The following is a 13,311-nucleotide window of genomic DNA, read 5'->3' on the forward strand; positions in this document are numbered from 1 at the left end:
AAAATATATATTTTTATTTTTATATATTGTAAAAATATGAATAGAATTAAAACATTGGGACACATCTTATATATATATTTTAAAAATAATTTTTATATAATTTAGAAAAATCGATATGGTTTCTATATTCAATTTGTACTTATTTAAAGGAATTTCATTTTAGAATTCCAAAAATCTCATTCTAATAAAATGTTTTAAATATTTTTTGAATTTTTTTATTTTATCTAATGTTAATGTAGAGTGTTATATTAATATTGTTAACGATTACATTAACATTGTCGTAGTGGAGTCAGGGTTGATAAGGGCCTCGATCCCCTAAAATGATTATTTTTTCATTTAGGTATTTTATAATTTATAAAATTTTAAATTAGTAATGATAAAATTACACTTTAATCCCTAAAACGATAAAAATTTGATTTAGTCATTTAACAATTACAAATATATAAACTATTAAAATAATAATATTACATTTTTACTGTTGTAAAAAAATATAATTTAATTTTGATCCATCCAACACAAAATTTTGACTCCACTACTAAATATTATAACAGTTAAAAATGAAAAATATTAATCAAATAACTTAATTAATACAATTTAAATTTTTTTTAAAAATTAATTAAGCGCTTTCTTCACGAAGGGTTTTATTCATCAAAATTCAGGTGTTCATGTATCATTTAGCCAAAAATTAAAAACAGGGCAAAAGGCACAAGTATTGTGCGGAAAATTGAAGGACATTTACGTCATTTGAAGCTAACTCAAACAGTATTGAAAATCCAAAATTTGAAATTTGAATACTACAGGGTTTAGGGTTTCGAGTATAAAATTCCTTTCACAGTTGATTTGAAAAGAGCTCCTCTGCCTTTCAGTTTTGGGACAATCCCAGTAGACCTCAACTCAACTCAAGGTACTCTCGCTTTTTCTCTTTTCTTCTCTGTTTAACTTTATCTTTAATGTCGATGAAAATCTTCGTTAAGGAAATTGTGCTGCAAAAATGGTATATGTGGGACATAAGTTTGGTTTCCGAGAAAGGGAAATTGAAGAAAAACAAAAAAGCACGTTAAGCTATTGGTTCTTCTTCTTTTTTCTTTGAGGACAACGGAAATAAATCCGAATAAAAGCAAAAACGATGTTTCTTTAGCTTTGGTTCTTTTGGCCTAAATTAATAAAGCTTTTCTTGATGAATAAATAAATCAATCAAGCTTTATAGTAAATTTTTTTAATAAAATTCTCAGCAACCAAAAATGCGTAGAGAGTAATTAAGATGTATTATTTGTTATTTAATTTTCTGTTGATAAATTTGGTCGATGTTGAGCTTCTTGAAATTGAATCTTAGATAGGCTAGTTAAGTTGGTAAAGGTAATGACATGATATTTATACTGAACTCTTTTTTAAGTGCTCATATAATCGAAAGAAATGAGCACTGTAGTTCATAGAACTCCAAAATCGGGGAGACAGTCATTGTTTTACCAAGATTTGGCGTCACCGATCTCTGCCCGGAGAGGGAAATTCTCTAGTCCTGGTCAAGCGGCTGCTGTCTCAGCTTTATGGCAGGAGAATTTTGGAGGTTCAGATCTTCCACCTCCTCCTATGTACACCTTGGAGGACCGTTCAGATTTTTCTCCTGAATCTGGTATACTGGATTATCCTATGTCTCCCGAAATCAAGTCAGACCCAAAAAGCCCAGTTCAAAGTTCTGGACATGACTTCTCAACTCCAGCAAAGAGCAAGTCAGGGGCTAGCACTTCATTCGCTATACTTAATGGGCAGCAGAATCAGCAGAGCCCAGCAAGTTTGAGTTGGTGGTCACCCGCAAAGAATAGTAGTAATGAGCAGGATGACAAGGGAAAGGGTTCTCCTGTTGAGGGTGTCGTTCAACCTGGTGCTCTTATCACACTTCCGCCTCCGAGGGAAGTTGCTAGGCCTGAGATACAAAGAAATTCTGTACCTGCAGGCAATCTGGATGAGGAAGAATGGGTTACAGTTTATGGGTATGCTGCTTGCTACTTCCTTGTTCTACTTAATAATTGGCATGTTTGTCTTGTGGTCTTCTAGCAATTTCTGGAGTAAATATTTCTTGTATTATTTAAGCAGCCACTTCTCTGCATTTTGAATCCCTTTTTATCATTTTTCACATTGCCAAAATTTTACCCATTTATGTCAGGTAAAATTGTAATTGTTTAGATGTTGTTTGCTTAAATGTTGTAGGAACTGGTATTGTCTAATTTCTTTATTGACAATAGTACACTTCTTTCTTGGTTTCTTTGGGTACTATCCTCTGAACTGCTATTTGCAACTTCTAACCTTATATAACTCAGCAGCGATTTGAACTTATAACTTCCTTGGTGGTGACTTCCATCTCTTCATGTTTCTCTGTTTTAGTAGATCAAACTTAACCTAAACATTTGGGTTAAACTCATGGTACAGTCATGTTCTTATATGTATGCAAGACCTGACTTCAATATTCGCTTTCTTTCCAGATTTTCTCCTGCTGATACAAATTTAGTTTTGCGAGAGTTTGAAAAGTGTGGTGTGATATTGAAGCATGTTCCTGGTCCAAGGGATGCTAACTGGATGCACATTCTTTATCTGGTAAATCTTCTTTCTCACAATCCGAAATACTACCTGTTAATGCTATTTCGTTACAAGTTTTAATGTTCTCTGGTTATCTATCTTGTTGGTCCCTTTTTGCAGACTTTTGTTCATTTTGTTTGCATGCATGCTATCCATGCTTGTGGAATTGGTATGTAATCCTAATGATAGAAAAAGTAATCCAGCTGGATGTTAATATAAAAGAGGATTGCTGTTCACTGAGAAATAAGTTCGAACTTAAATTTCTGACCCTTCTGTGGTTTAAACATATTGCCTTCCTCGATCAAAGCTGGAATCGTATTGGCTAAATATCTCTATGGATTTTGCTGAAACCCAAACCTGATAGAACTTTTGCTTTTCGAAGATGGGCTGTGATCTTTTGATCTTATTTATGTGTTTAGTTTAGATTTTAGCAAAATGTATTTTCATTTTTTTGATAAAGTCTAATAGTTGCTTTTGTTTTTTGGTGCAGAACCGATCTGATGCTCAGAGAGCTCTCAGCAAGAATGGAATGCAAATTAATGGAGCACTAATAATCGGTGTGAAGCCAGTAGATCCGATGCAACGTGAGGCTCTAAATGAAAGAATTAATAATCAGGGTTTCATGACTTTGCCTCCACCATCAAGTAGAACACCAGAGCTGAGCAATTTCCGACCATCTCGCCCATACTATCTTCAAAATGGCAATACCAATGCACGACAATCAGGAAGCGCTGCTATTGCAAACCCTACAAAATCACTAGGGACCAAAATCATGGAATACATGTTTGGATATTAGAAAAATAAAAAGCTGTTTTTGGTCACTCACATGCCCTTTGTTCTATTTCATAATTGTTGGATGGTGCTCCTTCCAGATATTCATGGAGGACATACGGTTATGTCCTGAACAAAGGGAAATGCAATTGATTGTGTTGTAATTGCAGCTGTAAAAGACTAGAAAACCAAGAGTGTCTTGAACTTTTGGTTTGATACGATTCAAAGAGTGCGTGAGCTATCTAATTCAAATTTTGCTTTGATACTATCTTTGGAATAATTTTGGCTGAGTTGGTGAAATGTGCATGCCTTTACATTTATAGTGACGAGACTGATACCTTATGTTAGTGTTTCCCCAAAAATGGGGACTTCACTCCCACCCAATTTGAGGTTTTTTTCTTTGGGGATGTACCCACGAGATATTGCTTGTCTCATGGTTAGTGACAATTGCTCATTGTGTGCGAGACATCCTGAAACAGCGGAACACCTATTCCGGCATTGTGAAATCAGCAAGACATGTTGGAAATCTGAGTAGTAACTGGTATCAGTCACAAAAATCATTCGAAGTGGCTTTGCTATATTGAAATGAAAGTTTTCACAAGAACCATCGGATACCTATGTATATGATATTTTATTCTTTATTCTAGGAAATTTGGCTTTTGAGGATGTTATGATTGGAACCGGAAATCCAAGATAGAAAGGAGAAGCAGAAATTAAGAAAAGAAGAGGAACAAAATCAGAGGAGAAAAGTGTGCTGACAGTTTTCCATTCCTAACCAATACTGTCAATTACATGTTGATATATAAGGAAAAGAAATGAAATATCTGGTAGTTAGGAATAATAGAAAAACAAACAATACGGTCATCCCTTGAAATGCTCCATTTCACTTAAACTTGATGTGCACCGTTTCACTAACTTGTTCTCGATATTGACCTTTAGCCTAATTAAAATTAGCCCAATTGTTTTTTAATTTGACCCACAACAATTATTTCCTCCTCGAAAAAGATCCTTGTCCTCAAGGATCTATATGAGGGTAAACCTCCTTCAACTATTGTAAGGATTCCCATGTTGCATCCTCTGGAAAGGAATTCTACTAAAACTTTAGTTGTGGCCACATTTCCATGCTTCACCATCCTTCTGTCCAAAATTATGATAGGCTCTTTAGCGCAAGTTCTATGGTTGTTCACCATTGGCGGAAAGGCTTGGACAGGAACAGCTCCAACATGTTTCTTAAGCTGAGAAACATGAAAAGTAGGATGTACTCGAGATCCTTGGGGTACCTGCAGTTTATATGCTACCTTTCCAACCTTACCTTCCACCTTGTAAGGGCTAAAATACTTGGAAGCTAATTCCTAGATGATGAACCTTCTCACAGAATGCTGTCTATAAAGTTGAAGCATCAAGTATACCTAGTCCCCTACTTCAAATTTCATGTCTGTCCTCTGTTTGTCTGATTGTTGCTTTATTCTATCTTGTGCTCTCTTTAGGTGGAATCTTAGCAATTGCCTTGCAGCTTCACGATGCTGTAAACTTCTATCTACAATGGCCACCAATGATGCCCTAGCCAAATATGACATATGATGAGAAGGTGTCTGCCCATATAGTACCTTATAGGGTGTGCTTTGAATGGCTGAGTGGAATGTGGAGTTATACCACCACTTAGCTAGTAAGAGCTAGTTTGTCCAATCTCGGGGTCTCTTTCCAGACATGCACCTCAGATAGCCTTTAAGACACTTGTTCAAAACTTCTATTTGCCCATCAGTCTCTAAATGGTAAACAGTGGATAGGTGGAGCTTGGTTCCCACCTTTCTGAGCAGATCCTGGTAGAAGTTGCTGACAAACACATTGTCTCCATCTGATATAATAGAATCTAGCATCCCATGTAACTTGTAAACATGGTCCATAAATAGTTGAGCTACAGTCATAGTACTATAGGGATGGGATAGTGCAATAAAATGGCCATACTTAGTAAGGCGATCTACCACCACCAGAATAACACTCTTACCCTTAGAGCATGGTAAACCTTCTATGAAATCCATGGAAATAGATGACCAAGCTCTCTCTAGTATTTGAAGAGGCTGTAGTAATTTCGAAGGAGCCACATTTTTTGCTTTACACTTCTAGCAGATGGAACACTCTCTTATCCACCTTTTAATATCATTGGAAAGTCTCTTCCAATACAAAAGACTGTTTATCCTCCTTTTGGTCGCATGAAGTCCTAAGTGTCCACCCATAGCACTGGCATGAAAGAGTTGGAATTACTCATGTTTCAGTCTGGCCACATCACCTACCACTATCTTACCCTTCCTTCTAAGGAATCTACCATCCCAAGCATACTTTGGATGTCTACTGTTCTGCTGCTGAACTTTTGAATCTTAAAGTTAGCTTGATAAGATGCCTACACCCTTGAAAGTAGTTGAGAACTGGTGGTGTAACAACCCTAACCTGTATTTGTCACCGGAATAAGGTTACGGAGCATTATTATAAAAACGTAACCTAAAACAACCATTTCCAAATATTACAATAATCATAGCATAATCCAATCATCACATGCACATTGTCCCTTAATCGAGCCTTCGAGGCCTTAAAATCACTTTAGAAATGATTTGGACTAAATCGGGAACATTTGAAACATTGACGAAAAAGTTAGAAAAATTCAAACTGCAGGGGTCATACGGCCGTGTGACACACAGTTGAGACACACGCCCGTGTCCCATCCCGTGCTTGTGCCCGTGTAACTCTCTGACTTGGGTCACACGGCCAAGCCACACGCCCGTGTGCTAGGCCATGTAACTGCCTGACTTGTAACCTTTAAAACCTACAAGGGACACATGGCCGTGTCGCATGGCCGTGTGTCACTCACGGTTGAGACATATGCCCGTGTCTTAGGCTGTGTGGACAAGAAATTGCCCAAAATCAAGCCATTTCTTTCACATATTCAAAGCATGAAACTAAACACATTTACACATAAGACCAAGGCATCAAAACCTACCCAAAACATGTATAAAAATGTCCAATTCACAAGAACCAATATGACATATAGGCACCTCAATCACAATCCATCAAACATATCTAAAATCTTATTTGACCATATGTCAACCATATACACCTACTTATTTCTATACCAAAACATACCATAATTGACCATATTCCAAACTACATCATCACATACCAAATTGGTCATTCAAAACATACATCATCTTAGCCATGTCAACACCAACCATCAATGCATCAAAATACCATAAGCACATCAACCATAATAACACTTATATATGCCAAAAACAACTAGATCATTAAACACAACTTCACCTATTCATACCATTATATTATTGACCAAAACATCAAAATCAACCGATATTATCGTTGGATAGTGTGATAGGTCTCCGACAAGCTTCCAAATCGATTGAGTTTTCGATAATATAAAAAACATAGGAAAGAAAACTACGTAAGCATGTAATGCTTAGTAAGTTTGTAAATCATGAACATAGCTTACCATTTCAATGCAAAGCCTTATAATTTAAACATGACTCAATCCAACATAAGCTTGGCACAAGCCTAAGCATCATCAACAACACAAGTTAGTGCTTAATACATAACTTAACCCATCACATGGTAAGATAGATTTCATGAACATTGTACAATTGAATTCATACTTTCCATAAGTATGGTTATACATACTTTTTTAATTAAAAATGCATACCTTTCCACAAGCTCATAATATAGTCGATCGGAGCACTTACCGTTCTTTCCCTTTACATGCCCGTTGAACCACTTAGAATAATATCGGATACACTGGAAGCTCACACAAAGTGTGCTAAACATATGGTCGAAACCATTCCCTTTCCTTTTCCTTTACATCATTGCTCACTCGAGCCATAAATGGGTCTGCTCACACAAGCTAACGGTTGAAATGTAGCTACACGATGCCGCTCACACAAGCTGACGAGTATCCACAACAAATGTCAGAACTTAGCCATTGGTAGGACATTCAGGACCAACACCCGAAACATGGTAACCCTAATGACATGTCATTTGTATCCTATATATTTCTAAGGTTCAAACGGGGTTCAATAGTCGTCGAAACGTCATTGGATTTCCATCATTTCATAACATGATATATATAGCACAATACATAAATATCAAAATAACATTACAACATTATTTAACATATGAACTTACCTCGATTACAAAGACGCAAGAACGAGATCAGTAATCCGAGGCTTAGCTTTTCCTCGATCCTAATCCGTATGAGATTTATATTAAAATAAGTAAATTCAATCCATTTATTATTTATACTATTCAGTTCAGTCCAAAATTCATGCTTTTGCAAATTTACATTTTTGCCCCTAATATTTTAACTTCTTTATAATTTAGTCCTTAAGCTTGTAAATGGAAATTTATGCAATTTCATCCACATACCATGATATTTGATTTACTTAGGGACTCATATCAACCCACACAAATCATCAATTCATAATTTTACCATGACATTTTACTACTTTTACTAATAAGTCCCTAATTGATAATTTCACCAAAAATCACTTTACAAAAGTTGTTTATTTAACAAGAAGAACTCATAATATTTCATTAAAATTTAAGATTCAGACAAACATACTCATGGAAAAACCCTCAACCTTTAATGATTTTGTAAATTAGTCCCTGGGCTAGTTAGATTAAGCTACAACGATCTCGAAAACATAAAAATAATTAAAAACGGGACAAAATCACACTTACATGCAAGCAAAGACTTAGCCGAACCTTTAGACTTCTTCAATGGATTTTTTCATACCCTAACTTCGGTGGAACATTAAGCAAGATGATACCTTTTTTTCATTTTTTATTTTTTAAGTTAATTTTATTAATTACAAAATTAACCTTGTCTTTTAACAATAAAATTACTTAATAAAGTGTCCATCTTTGTCCACTAATAATAAAAATGGTCTAATTACCATTTAAATCCTTTCACATTTAAGTTTCATAGTAATTAGACTCCTTTGACTACTAGAACTCCACTTTTACACCTTTTACATTTAATCCTTTTCACTTAATTAAGCATGCAAACGTCAAAATTTCTAAACAAAACTTTTACACGACAGTAAAAACACACCGTAGACGTTAAAATAATAATAAAATAAATATTTTCACGTAAAATTTGTGGTCCCGAAACCACTATTCTGATTTTACTGAAAATAGACTGGTACAAATGGTGTTGCTTGTGAGTTGGAAAAAATTCCTGTCCCTCAAGGATTGCTTATTGGATAAGGCATCTACAGTAGCATTGCCTGATCATTTCGTGTAGACCACGTCATAATTATATCCTATCATCTTTGTAACCCATCTTTGTTGGAAGGGTGTGACTGCCACTTGATCAATTAAAATTTTTAAAATTTAATGGTCAGTTCAAATTTTAAAACGCCTCATTACCAAGTAAGAATGCCACCTTTTGATAGACAAAAGTGCAACCATCATTTCTTTTTCATAGATTGATAAGGCTTGGTTCCTGATTCCTAACCCTTTACGAAAATATGCCACTGGTGTACCTAGTTGCTGAAGTACTGCCCCTACTCCCTAATCATAAGCATTAGTATCAAAAAAGAATTCCAGCTAGAAGTTGGAAAGAACCAGAACTGGTGTAGAACATAGGGTTTCTATCAATTGCTCAAAAGCTTGAGTAGCTTAATCACTCCATTGCCAAGCATCCTTCTTAAGTAAGTTTGTCAAAGGTTTGGCCAAGATACCATAATGTTTTATGAATCTCCCATAGTACCATGAGAGGCCTAGGAACCTTCTCTACATTTTGATAGAAGTAGGCAAGGGCTAATGTGCCATACAATCCACCAAAGATTTATCTATGGAGACAATTCCCTGAGAGATACTATGCCCGGGGTACTCTACTCAATCTGTCCCAAAACAAAATTTACTTCTTTTAACAAGCAGTTGGTGCTGCCTCAGAAGCATGGATACCACCTTAAGATGTGCCAAGTGGTCAAATTAAGTACTAGAATTGTAACAATACGATTTTAGTGGTGTTAGAAACTGTGATTTCGGGACCACAATTTCAACGAGTGAGTTATTATTTTAATATTTATTTAATTTCTATAGGGTTAATTTAAGGTAGTGTTTTTCATTAAGAAATTTTGAAGATTAAATGGTTAATTAGAAAAAAGGACTGAATTTAAAAGGTGTAAAAGTTGAGTTCTAGTAGTTAAGTGGATTAAATAGCCTTAGTAAGATGAATTAATGGACTTAGTGAGTAAATATTCAATAAATCATGTTAGTGGATAGTTATGGACATAGGTTAGTTGAAATTTTTTTATTATAATAAGGGTAATAAGGTAAATTAGTAAATAAATTAAACAAAGTAATTAAAAGATGAACGAAGTATTATCTTCTTTGTTTTTCTCTCTCCAAAACTAAAACCTCCATTATTGAAGGGAGAACATTCGGCCAAGCTCATTGTTTTTGCATGGTATATATTTTTGTCTCATTTTTAGTGATTTTTGTGTTTTTGAACTCGTTTTAGCTTAAACTACTTAGCCTAGGGGGTTAATTTGCAAAACTGTTATAGGTTGAGGGATGTGCCATGAATGAATTTGATATTTTAGTAAAGTTAATTGATAGATAATTAAAGTTAGTTGTTATATGGACATGTTAAGTGAATTTCAGTAAATTTAAGGTTTAAGGACTAATTTGTTTAAGGGGAAAATTCCATGTATATTGTATGAAACAATGGAAAAATATAGATTATTTAAGCTTGGGGAAGAATCGGTTATCATGGGTTTAAGTTAAAATGGTAAAATTTCAAGTTACGAGTTTAAGCACTAAATTATGAAAAAGGTAAAATAAGAGGGGTAATTTTGTAATTTCATGATAAAATGAATTATAGATTGAATTGAATACTTAAGGTTATTTGAAGTACTTAATTGAATGAAATTATTTATTTAGATAAATACAAGCAACAATCAGACTTGAATAGGGGAAAAACAAAAGCTTTGGATTAGTCTCCAACTCTACTTTTGCGACTATAGTTATCGAGGTAAGTTCGTATGAATTATAATCTTATTAATGATAGTTTAATTGATTACCTGTTATATTATGTTAGTTATAAAATGACTTGAATATATATATCGATGTTTTGAATAATTGACGGTTAAATAATCCCGTTTGAACCTTAATAATTCTTAGGATACGAATGACATGTCATTAGGGCTGATCTTGAATGTCCTATCGATGGTTGAGGTCCTACATTTGTTGTGGATTCTCCACAGCTAGTGTGAACAGCATCGTGTAGCTAGCATTCTGACCCACAACTCGTGTGAGCACACCCATTTCACAGCTCATATGAGCACTATTGAAAATGAAAGAGTAGTGTTATATGGAAAGACACACTATGTGTGAGCATTCCCGAGTATCCAATATAATTCTAAACGGTTCAATGGGTAGGGTAATATTAATGGATAGACATGTACACCAATTGATAGTTGTTCATAACCTTATAAAAAGGTGAAGTTGATGAATGCAAATGAATTGAAATGGGACTAATTAAGTATGTGATGAATGATATGAAAATGTAAATTCACTATGATATGGTTAAACTTATATGTATTATGTATGAACTTACTAACTTGTGAGTTTAATGATGTATATAGGATTTCATTAAGCTTATGAACATGGTAATGATGTTATGCATAATTTATAATTTGAGTTTAAGAAGGGTAAGTTTATGTTTGAGTTAATACGAACTTACTAAGCACTAGTTGCTTATGTAACTATTTTCCTTTATTTCATAGATTATCAGAAGCTCAATCATTGGAAGCTTGTAACAGCCCGATTTTGGGACTAGTCGGAACAGTGGTTTCGGGACCACAAATCCGACAAGAAAAGAAATTTATTTTTATTATATTTTTATGGTCTACTATTTCATGGAATGATTTTGTGAAAATTTCGTTCGAAAATTTCGACGTTTGGGCACTCAATTTAGTGAAAGGACTAAATTGTAAAAAGTGCAAAAGTTGAGTTCTACAAGTTAAAAGTGTCCAGTTGTTATGGAATTTTAAATTAGAGGTCCTTAAATGGAAATTAAACCATTGGTTAACTTGTTGGACAAAAATGGACATGAGATAAGTGAAATAGGATATTTTTAAGTTGGGGGCATTTTGGTCATTTAGTAATTAAAAGAATTAAAAAGTCCAAAATAGCCAAAAATTTGTCCATCTTCAAGCCTTGGCCGAATTTTACAAGGGAGGAGCCATAGTTAGGGTTTTCAAGCTTCCAAGCTCCATAGTAAGTGATTCCAAGCCCCGTTTTTAATGTTCTTTACGTTTTTTGAGTCCTAGTAACTTGATTTAGCTTATTCTAGCAATAATTTAACCTAGGGATTATATTTGGAAAAATACCCATAGCTAAAATATGTTTATTTTAATGTTTTATGGTAGAATATGAAGCTTGAAATTATGTTGAACAACTTTTGCTAAGCGATTTTAAGTGAAAACGAGTAAAACGACATAATCGGTAAAAATACCTAATGTTCATAAGTAAGTGTTAGAGTGGGAATTCGATGTTGCCATAGAAGGGAAAAATGTTCAGCATGTCATAATACATAAGAATAAGGGATGAAGTTTAATTTACGAGCTTTGGGGCAAAAGTGTAAATATGCAAAATTTTAGGGGCAAAATTGTATTTGCCAAAGTTTGAGTGAAGGACTGTTTCGATAAATGTGAGTATTAAATAAGTCAAACATGTTATTATAGATTAAGAAAGAAGTGGAATCGACCTTGATTGGAGAAAAGAAAATATTAAAGACAAAATTGCTAAATTTTTATATTGTTGCACCAAAGTAAGTTATGTGTAAATAATAGCAATATATTTTTATAAATTGTGAATTATATTTGATATGTGAATTAATATTGAATGTGGAAGGAAAATTGTTTATGAATTATTCAAGTGATAAAATGTTTAAAATAAAGTGTTAAGTGTAAATTCCCGGTTGAACTTAGGAATAGAAGTGGATACAAGTGACATGTCACTAGAGACCAGTGTTACAGTGTTACAGTGATTCCTGGGTGCTGGGTGATCTAGAATGTGTTGCAGACACTTGATAGCTTGTGTGAGCAGGCTTGTGGACATTTCTAGTGTTATTGATCAGTGGTAGCTTCGGCTACATTTCAGTGCTACGACTATATATCAGTGGTAGCTTCGGCTACATTTAGTGGTAGCTACGGCTATGTATCAGTGGTAGCTTCAGCTACATATCAGTGTGGCACTTATGTGCTAATTCTCTGCGTATCCGTGTATATTCCGAGTGTTCAACGGGAAATTGACTAAGTGAAAATACATGAGATCATGTAATGATTAAGTGTAACTGAATGATGAATATATGTGTGGAATTGAATTGAATAGTGATCGAAAGTGAAAAAGTGAAATTATGAAATAGTAGAATTAGCAACAAAATAGTTTTGGACAGAAATAGTTGTGTGACTTTTAAAAATCACCAAAAATGGTGGAAATTGAATTCGAGAGTGAATAATATATGAAATGAAAGCTTAATGAGTCTATTTTTACATAAAAGAAATAGAGAAGCAAAAGGCTTATATATTTTGAGATATTTTAAGTTTAGTGAGACAGGGTCAGAATGAGTCTGGAATCCCCTATTCTGACTTTTTAAAATTTTTAAAAATTGTAAAAAAATAATTATGGGCTAAAATTTATATGTTTAGAACCCTGAATGAGTCTATTTTCAAGTGAAATAAATGTAAGTACCATCCAAATTCTGTACAGTGAGATAATTGATTTTTAGTGAAGAGAGGTCAGAACTATCAAACAGTGAAATAGGGGAACTTTAAAGAATAAACTGTACTTAGTGGCTAAGCCAAAAATTCTGAAAATTTTATGGTAAGAAGATATGTGAATCTAGTTTTAGGGAAAATTAACAGATCTTAATTTGGAGCTCTGTAGCTCTAGATAAAAATA

General features: G+C 34.1%; 1 protein-coding gene across 2 annotated transcripts; it reads left to right on the plus strand.

Annotated features, from left to right (window-relative positions):
• The first annotated feature begins 734 nt into the window (after positions 1 to 734).
• On the plus strand, positions 735 to 3,610 carry LOC105788035 (nuclear pore complex protein NUP35). Of its 2 annotated transcripts, none has more exons than XM_012614714.2 (4): positions 735 to 904; positions 1,394 to 1,988; positions 2,478 to 2,589; positions 3,062 to 3,610. In XM_012614714.2, exons 2-4 carry the CDS (start codon positions 1,414 to 1,416, stop codon positions 3,365 to 3,367), a joined length of 993 nt encoding a protein of 330 aa, XP_012470168.1. In that variant the 5' UTR covers positions 735 to 904; positions 1,394 to 1,413; the 3' UTR covers positions 3,368 to 3,610. The 2 variants fall into 2 exon arrangements, with proteins under 2 accessions (XP_012470168.1, XP_012470169.1); XM_012614715.2 differs by having other exon boundaries at positions 736 to 904; positions 1,412 to 1,988.
• Positions 3,611 to 13,311: the final 9,701 nt, after the last annotated feature.

Source organism: Gossypium raimondii, chromosome 2 (assembly GCF_025698545.1).
Source record: "Gossypium raimondii isolate GPD5lz chromosome 2, ASM2569854v1, whole genome shotgun sequence".
NCBI lineage: Eukaryota > Viridiplantae > Streptophyta > Magnoliopsida > Malvales > Malvaceae > Gossypium > Gossypium raimondii.

Coding starts and splice junctions, on each gene's coding strand:
- LOC105788035 (XM_012614714.2), top strand. CDS start 1,414: ATGAGCACTGTAGTTCATAGAACTCCAAAATCGGGGAGACAGTCATTG. Junction 1,989..2,477: donor GAATGGGTTACAGTTTATGG/GTATGCTGCTTG, acceptor CTTTCTTTCCAG/ATTTTCTCCTGCTGATACAA. Junction 2,590..3,061: donor GGATGCACATTCTTTATCTG/GTAAATCTTCTT, acceptor TTTTTGGTGCAG/AACCGATCTGATGCTCAGAG.